General features: G+C 32.5%; 1 protein-coding gene across 1 annotated transcript; it reads left to right on the top strand.

The window, feature by feature from the left end:
- Positions 1-596: 596 nt before the first annotated feature.
- On the top strand, positions 597-1,028 carry LOC138889443 (uncharacterized). The gene has a single exon (XM_070172752.1). The coding sequence runs from the start codon at positions 597-599 to the stop codon at positions 1,026-1,028; it is 432 nt and encodes a 143-aa protein (XP_070028853.1).
- Positions 1,029-9,896: the final 8,868 nt, after the last annotated feature.

Raw genomic sequence — 9,896 nt, forward strand, 5'->3', positions numbered from 1 at the left:
AGAATGTATAAGTTATACCAGTGTTAATTACCCCATCTTCTATAAGGTATAAGTTATCCTGGTATTAAAATTAATACCGGGATAACTTATACCTGGTTTGCTAACCAAACAAGGTATTAAGGTGGTATTAAATTTTTATACTATCCTTATACTTTCTTATACCTCATACCAAACGACCCCTAAATTGGCAAAGGAACAATATAGTAAGAATTAATTTATACCCACCATCTATTATTTTTTAGAGTGATAAATTAAGATAAGAAAATATATATATATATATATATATATATATATATATATATATATATATATATAATATCTTACTCCCTCAGATTGACTATCTTCTTCTCAGGAGATGTGACAGAGGGTTGTACAAGGATTGCAAGGTTAATCTAGGTGAGATCCTCGCGACGCAACATAGGCTTTTGGTGATGGACGTCAATATAATGGTAAGGAGGAAGAAGAGGTTTATACGAGGATGACCAAGGATCAGGTGGGGTGCCCTAACTAAGGATAAAGCTCAGGAGTTGGGAGGAAGGTTATCAGCTATGGGAGCCTGGAAGAGTAGTGGGGACGCGAGCATTAAGTGATCGACGATGGCGGACTGTATAAGGGAAGCGGCGAAAGAAATGTTAGGGGTCTCGTCGCGCTACTCTGGTGGGCACAAAGGCAACTGGTGGTGGAATGAAGTGGTCCAAGGTAAAGTGGAAGCGAAGAAGGCGGCGTACATGAAGTTAGTAGGGAGCACTAGCGAGGAGGAGAGGAGAGCGAACAGTGAGAGGTATAAGGTTGCTAAGAAGAAGGCGAAGCTGGCGGTCACGGAGGCTAAGACTACGGCTTTTACTCATCTGTACGAGAAATTAGGGGATAAAGACGGAGAAAATAAGTTATTCCGGCTGGCCAAGGCGAGAGACAGGAAGGCTCGGGATCTGGACCAAGTGAGGTGCATCAAAAACGAGGACGGTAGAGTATTGATGGGGAGGACCAGATTAAGCGGAGATGGCAGACCTACTTTCCTAAACTTCTGAATGAAGAAAAGGGTCGGGAAATTGTGCTAGGTAAATTGGGGCATTTTGAGAGTCACCGTGACTTTAGGTATTGTAGGCGCATTAAAGTTGCGGAGGTCGTGGAGGCTATGAGATGAGTAGGGGCAGAGCTACCGGGAGTATAATTTTAGAGGTGTGTGGGTAGAGTAGGTTTGGAGTGACTGACTAGGTTGTTTAATGTTGTTTTCGGGACGAAGAAGATGCCAGAGGAGCGAAGGTGGAGTACGGTTGTTCCATTATACAAGAACAAAGGTGATATCCATAGTTGTAACAACTATAGGGGTATCAAATTACTGAGTCATACTATAAACGTTTGGGAGAGGGTGGTAGAAGTGAGGGTGGGGAGGACTGGGTTTATTTTAGACAATCAGTTCGGGTTCATACCGGGGCGTTCTACTGCAGGAGCTATCCATCTTATTAGGAGATTAGTGGAACAGTACAAGGATAGGAAGAAGGATCTTCACATGGTGTTTATTGATCTGGAGAAAACGTATGATAAGGTTCCTAGAGAGGTTCTATGGAGATGTCTGAAGTCAAAAGGTGTGTCATTTCTTACATTATGGTGATTAAGGATATGTATGATGGAGCTAAGACTTGGGTTAGGATAGTGGGAGGCGACTTAGAGCATTTTTTTCGATTGTTATAGGGTACACCAAGGATCTGCGCTCAGCCCATTCCTATTTGCCCCTGGTGATGGATGCACTGACACTCCATATTCAAGGAAGGTGGTATAGTGTATGTTATTTGCTGAGACATATTTTTGATTGATAAGACACAAGGCGGCGTCAACGAGAGGCTGGAGGCTTGGAGACAGGCCCTTGAGTCTAAGGGTTTCAAGTTGAGCAGGACTAAGATGGAATATCTAGAGTGTAAATTCAGCATCGAGCCAACGGAAGCAGTATTGGACGTGAGGCTTGGATCACAAGTCATCCCCAAGAGGGGCAATTCCAAGTACCTTGGATCGATTATACAGGAAATGGGAAGATTGACGAGGATGTCACACACCGTATATGGATGGGGTAGATAAAGTGGATGTTAACGTCTGGAGTCCTGTGTGACAAGAAAGTACCACCGATACTCAAAGGTAAGTTTTATTGAGCGGTGGTTAGACCGGCTATGTTGTATGGGGCTGAGTGTTATCCAGTTAAGAACTCACATATCCAAAAGATAAAAGTAGCATAAGTGAGGATGTTGAGGTAGATGTGCAGGCACACTAAGATGGATAAGATTAGTAATGAAGATATTCAGGAAAAAGTGGGCATGACTCCATGGATGACAAGCTGCGGGAAGCAATGTTCAGATGGTTCGGGCACGTTTAGAGGAGAAGCCCAAATGCCCAGTAAGGAGGTGCGAGCGACTGGCTTTGGTGGGTACGAGAAAAGATAGAGGGTGGCCTAAGAAGTATTGGGGAAAGGTGATCAGGCAGGACATGACGAAAGTTCAGATTACCGAGGACATGGCCCTAGACAGAAAGTTGTGGAGGTCGAGTATTAAGGTCGTAGGTTAGGAGGTAGTTGTGCATATTTCTATGGCGCACCGGAGTGAGGCTAGTCTATTAGATTTTATCTTAGAATGGTAGTGGTTAATGTTGAGTTTACATTACTCTTTCGTTCTTCATAGTGTCGAGCTTTATCTACTGGTTATTGTTTATCTTTTTATCTATGTTCTTGTGATGTTGCTATTTCTTTTTATGATTTTTATTGATGGTACGAACATATATTTTTTGTCTTCTTTTCGTCTTTTTGAGTCGAGGGCCTATCGGAAACAACCTCTCTACCCCCTCGGGATAGGGGTAAGGTTTGCGTACACACTACCCTCCCTAGACCCTACTAGTAGAATTTCACTGGGTCGTCGTTGTTGTAAGGTAGTTTGATTCAGTATTTTGAAGTTTGTAATGTTAAAAGTTTATGAGGTAAAAGCCTTGTGAGCTATGACACTTGTATTGCTATATAAACTTCTCAATAAGGGTAAAATATGCAAAATAAAAATAAATACTATGATAATGTAAATTTATAATTAATTGATAAAATTTACGTATAAATCACATGCCATCCACTTATTAGTTTTGGTGCTTAATTAGATACAAGTATTTGCTCGCACCAATGACCTATTGCATACAAAAATCTTTATTGATACCAATAAAGTATCTATGGAAAACCTTCTTGTGCATGCATTGAATCATGTTAATTTATTACGATTAAGTAAATAATTAATAAAATACGTATTAATTAATTATTATTAGAGTATGACCTTTTTAGGTACCATTAAATTATTGCGTACCTAAAGTACTCTTTTGGATATTCTCAGATAGGAAGCATATTAATGTTATGTAGGTATAAATTGCTCTTTGAAATTAAAGAAAGTGCAAACAAAAACAAAAATAATAGATTTAGCTCCCCCCCCCCCCCCAGGTTTTTCAACTTTACTGCAATGGGCCCAAAATCCATTGAATGAAGTGTTTTTTTGGTTAAAATTGAATGAAGTAAGCTTAATATTTAATATTTATCTGTAGACAAAAAAGCAAGCTCTCTTTTGTACGGTGATGAAAAAACAAGAGATTCCAAACAGAAAGAGACAACCCTTTATTGTTCGTCAACTCACTGCTCAAGTGGTCATTTTCAATAATTTATTATTTCTTTTTTAGCCTTTTAATTTCTTTCTAGTAGTATTTATAAACGTGCGTTACACGTTAATAATGACACATGATGGTTTAAACATTTAAATTATTTAAATATCAAAAAATATTATTACATTAGCATAATACCTTAATTCAAAATGAAAGGACATCATCAGAACTTACATAAATAATCAATTTAGTCATGTTAGTTAGATAATTATGTATTATAGTTTAAAAGTATTTAATGTGATGGTATCTTACTGAACATTTCTTTGTAGACGATGTTATTTAGTGTATGTTTCCTTCTAATACTTTGGTTGATCTGCCATAACCAGAACTCTTGTTGTCGATATTGATATCCCTCTTGAAAGTGCAACACATAGTTGTTCGTGTAAGAAAATAAAATGCGGTAAATATAGTCAAATATTTAGGATGTTTGCCTTTGTGTTTTATTTATTACCGAAAATTATTTACACACAAATTTAAAGTATATTCTTTAGTTTAGGAAGACAAAAGTTGAATTCGGGGATAAAATATACTTAGAACATATTGATCAGTATCATAATTTTTAAATGTATGACGTTATTGTAAAAACTTTTAAATACCATCCATGTGCTATTACATAAGCTATTCAGCGGATCTAAGTTTTTCAGTAGCATGACGGGCATATTTTTCTTCAAAATCAATCTATATGCAATGAAAAATTAATTTTAACTTAGTCTATTATATATACGTGACATTAACATAGATAAGGAAAAATAAACTTGACAACAAACTTGTATGGTAGAAGGTCATTTGGTATTAAAGTATTTAAGTATTCTTCTTGGTAATAATTGTTGATATCATTTTCTACTGAGTCAAAAACTGAAAAATACTTTATTTTTACCATAAAACTTCGCAATCAACTTTTTTATTTAGTTGACCAACATATTCATTTTTGCTAGCTAAAATAACTTTTTAATTTCTATCATGCAATTTGCACAAATTGCGTTTTAATCTAATGATGGAAATATTTCCTTTATTAAATACACTACCATTACCATTAGGGTTGATAACTAAGTGTTTTAGAAGAACCAAATTCATCTTTAATTGGATGCTCTTCTTTGTTTCCGCCATGAAGCAAGAAGTCACCGAATACTGGATTCGTTTTTACTTTATATTTCTTGTCAGTTGAATCTTTTTCATTTGATGCCATAAGTATAATTTTGGCAAGGTAGTACAGTCTCTTCTTTCGTCGATTTTGGAACTACTGGTAGTACTTGACAGAAATCACCGTCCAAATCATTAGTTTTCACCAAACAGTTCATTGATATTTAATATATCTCTAGAACTCCGGGCATTATTTCGATCATTTGACACTTAGCCATAAGCGCTTCATCCCATATTATCAATTATGCTTTCCTTTTAATTTAGCACCATTGCTCTGCTTTGTTATATTTGTGATGCTTATTTCAGTTGTTTGAAGAGATATATCAAATCTAAAGTGAGTGACCTCATACTCCTTGTTGGTACAACACTTGTTATTATTGCTAACAGTATCATGCATGTTGGTATGATATTTGCAAGTAATAGACGACATAGAAAAATTATTTTGATTCTGTCGGAGGCATCTACAAAGGATAATCCCCCTATACCAGAGTCGACTCTTTATAATATAGTCTTGAAAGCTTGTTCTTGTTTAAGATTTAGCTTTGATTGTGCTTCCCTAGATACTTGTATGACAATTTGATTCTTAATACTATGCTAACCTTTTTTACTTTGTGATCTAGTTTTTTTAATCTCTAACGCTCTTTTTATGGAATAAATTTATGTACCCTAAGATTTTTTTTAACTTGAAAAATAATTTTACTCGTATGATGAATTTTAAAATAATTGAATTGGATTCTCTTGTTAAATAATTAATTGAAAGATTTAATTATTTGGTCTTAACATAAGAAATAATTTATTTTATGTTAATTAGATTCTTAATATTAGTTCATCTCTTCTTTTGAATATTTAATCTTAATTATAATTTTATCCATCATAAATTTTATTTTCAAAAAGTAAAAAGATCGATCTAACATTTCACTCTTAGATCTTTATATTTGCAGAATCATTACTGCTATTGACTCTTACGAATCATTTTTTTATCTTTCTTAAATATTCTTAAATATTTCTCAATTGTTGTTTAATAACTAGTATATTTTTCAATATTACACGAAAATTGATAAGAAAAAATATTATTTGACTAGGAAAATAGTTCAAATATAATATAAAAATATATCGTGGGAATTTATTTTTCTCAATTTCAACGTTTTATGCAATCAATTTAACATTACTTTTATCTTTTTTTGGTATTGGAAATTATGAAGTGGGAGTGTGTTGCCAATACGGAGATCCTTATGAAATTGATTTTATTAAACTTTCCTAAATATTTTTTAATAAGAATGTAATAGACAAAATTTTACTAATTTTCAAATCTTAAATATTAAATAAATTAACATATAAGGTATTGTAATCCAAAAAATAGGCTATTGCAGTTATGTCCTTTCCCTATGTGTACTTCTGTTTAATATTTTATGGCTATTTTGGTTAATCAATATTATATTCGTGCTTTTATAATAATATATAAAAGATATAGATAGATATAGACACTTTTTTTATATAAATTTGAACAAAATAATACATTATCAAATTATATAAGTAATGGGACATTATAATAATTTTTCAAATTAAATTAGTAATAGGAACTTCAAATTACCCGAATAAGAGATATGTCCTATATATGTATATATATCTCGATCAAATTAGAGCACTTTTCTTTGACGTGTTTTTGTTTTCATGTTTTAAATGCTTAAGAAATAAACTAATGCATATACATCAATTTAATTTTTATATTCTAACTATATTTGTGAAGTCCGAAATTATAGAATATTATTCTTTGAAATATTTGGCGTGAAACTACTAAATTTTTTTAATTGTGCCAACTTAATGCTCATAGGTTAGGTGAGATTGTGGGATTCATCACGAAAGATTTCTAACGTGTAGTATTATATCCTAAAACTAATAGGATTACAAAGCTAATATCTAGAATTTTGGTTATATCCTTTTACTATAAGTTATTATGCTTAATATTATAAGGATATTTTTGTAAACCAACATTGTATTCATGCTTTTATAATAATATAGATTTTCTATTTTGTGATTTCACCTCTTAAAAAGAGTTGAGCAATTTTCTTTTTTCCATTTAAAACTCTATTCTCTTAAGTAATAAATATTAATCGGTGTGATAAATTAAAAATTAAATAATATTTTAGAAACATAATTTCAAAATTAAGCTTTTCTCTTTTCTTCTTTTCCAGAATTTTGGTAAAAAAAAAAAGTTAAATCTGAAAGCACACTTATATTTTCCGGTAGAAGAGAACTACTAAATTGAAAGGAAAGAAAATGCAAAAACAGTGAGAGAAATAACAAACAAACCTCAGAATTTTTAAGATCACCCCTCACTTTTATATGTAAAATATAAATTTCGGGTTCCGGATGAGTTTGGATGTAAATTGAGCCAAACCGCGTCCGATCTGATATCCAAAATAATAAATTAAAGACCCGAAATCTGATCCAAAGAGCTAAAATCCAATCTAAGTTAATCCGAATAACACGGATCGGTTTGGATTTTCGGGTTATCCCAAATAATGCACAACCCTATATAGGAGTATTATTTTTCACCAAATAATTTAGTGGACCAGATAATAAAATCTAGATTTTTAGGTTTTAGTGATTTTAAGTTGGTGAAGCAAATTGTTCCGTACATTAATAACAACAACAATAATAAAAAAGTATAGTATAAAAGTGTTGAATGGACCTAAAATCATCTATATTAAGCTTGTCAGCTTTAATGACTTTAGGTTTAGAGCTTTAATGGTGCCTTTTTCTTGAACTGCTAATCCCAAATGATTGGCCAAAATGAAACGGATTAATACTAGTAGTATTATTAAATCTTCGACTGACAAAATTAATTAATTAAGTAATTAGTTTTTCAGTCTGACAACCTTTCTACCCCTGTTAATGAAATTTGACCATTGTCAGGTTTCTTTATTTTAGGGCTCCCAATTTGTCATTTATAACAAGCATGGATAAGATTCAAACAAGAAAATATAGCATATAGGCGTAGTAAAGAAGAGAAAATGGCAAAAAATTTCTTTCGTTGTCTGATTTGGCATTAGAATAAGGGAATAATTAGAAACGAAAAAGTTTTTTTATCAGTTACAAGTTTTGAGCGCTATATTTTTAAATTTTAAATTGTTCAAAAATTTACCTGTTTGATTCATACATTTTGTCCTAATAGTCAAGACTTTTAATTTAAATTATAATTTCACGAGTTTGAATCTCAACAATCAATAATTTCTCAAATTATTTTTTTCTAAGATAAATTTAAACGTCTTAGAGCTTGATTTGAATTTGATCTATTCATTACGAATGCCTTATATTTGGTTTCATTTCGTTCTTGATCCTGAATACTTGAAACTTATATTAAAATGTTTGAGTATTTGAACACTTGTAGTGTGTAGAGAATTGTGGTCTTTGATCCACGAGCTCTTTTGTATCTTCTTGTTACACCTTATCTTCTAACCATTCCTAGCTACATAATATTTCTTTTATTTCCTTTTTCTGTTACTGTTTTTCAATTTTATTATTTTCTTATTTGACTTTTTCATTTGTAACTTTTATACCTCTAGAAATGATTCACAAACTTCAATTTCAATAAAAAGGAAGAACATGCATAGATGAAGGAGAAAGGAGGAGGTCCTTTTGTTTGGTATTTGCCTAAGCTTTAGTATCATCTCAAATGAAGATGTGACTCTTAACTATAGGGTTGTCATTTGGAATTAACTTCATGATTATGAATGTGACCCTATTCTAAATGTGGCCATCACCCATATATCAAAACAAAACAGCAAGTTGACAAATATAATAGTCTCGTCCCAAACTTATTTGGTCTTGACACAAAAGGTAGATATAGTACGATCAGAAGCACTTCATTATAACGATCGAGTTTTTATTAGAATCAATTTTTTATGTTATGCTATAATATATCTTCTCTATCATAACACTTCACCGTAGCAACAAAAAAATTTCGGAACAAATAATGCTCTTGTAGAGAGGTTTGTTCTCTATCATAGCACTTCACCTTGCTAAAGATGCTTAATTATGCCCTTTTATAATTGAATGTTAAGTTAATATTACCTTTGGTTTGATGCTAGAATTGCAAACAAAGGTGGGAAAAAAAGGCATTATGATGGAAGGGTTGTTCCCCAAGGGGTGTCATATAGACAGCTTAACCTAATGCAAGTATTAATGAATGTTTTCATGATTCGAACCTGTGATTTATAAATCGCACGAATACAACTTTATTGTTGCTCCAAGACTTCCTACGACGGCAAAGAAAGGTGATTTTGCAAAAAAAAAAAAAATTAAAAAAATTAAGGTGTTGAAAGACAGCAAGGAACAGACACTTCCCTGGCTGTCTCAAACTCATATGATCAGATTCCATTTCTCTCAACATTATTCACACCTAATCTAACCGCATGATTCCAACAGCTAGATCAAATGTCGCATTTCGAGGACTGTTTTCGTTTTTACCTTGTCCTATTTAAAAATAAAAATAAACATTAGAATATTATAAAAGGGGGTGGTCCATCCCTATCCCTAGTTAAAGTAGTGAATACTTAGAAACACGAGATGAACTAGAAGTTGGTTTACGTTATGTGACTGTTGTCTCTCAAAAGGTGCTATTAGGCCAATCTTGAAATATGGAACTTGCATTGGACAAGCAATTAATTTAGACCTCAAAAGACTTTGGGACAGGTGAAAATATGTGATATTTTGATGTTGGTCTTCTACTTGTCCATTGCTTTTTTCCTCATTTCGTTTTCTTGACAATGATAATTACAATTTCAAACCAACAATTCAAAATGCATTATTCAATTCTGAAACATACTATAATAAAAGGAATATTGCGCTTATAGTCCCTAAGTTACTGACAAATTTCAATTCTGGAATTGTGATATCTATTAAATTTAACCTTCAGTCAATTAAGCTTATAACCTTCCATTTGTGAAGTCAGGTGAGTTGAATTTGATTGATTCTTATTAGTGGCTAAACCACATGACTGACTATAAAATACTAGTTTATGCTTTCATTTCATATTTTTAGGGGTAACAATAGTAATCAACATATAGCATACATCCTATCTA

This window comes from Nicotiana sylvestris, chromosome 4 (assembly GCF_000393655.2).
Source record: "Nicotiana sylvestris chromosome 4, ASM39365v2, whole genome shotgun sequence".
NCBI lineage: Eukaryota > Viridiplantae > Streptophyta > Magnoliopsida > Solanales > Solanaceae > Nicotiana > Nicotiana sylvestris.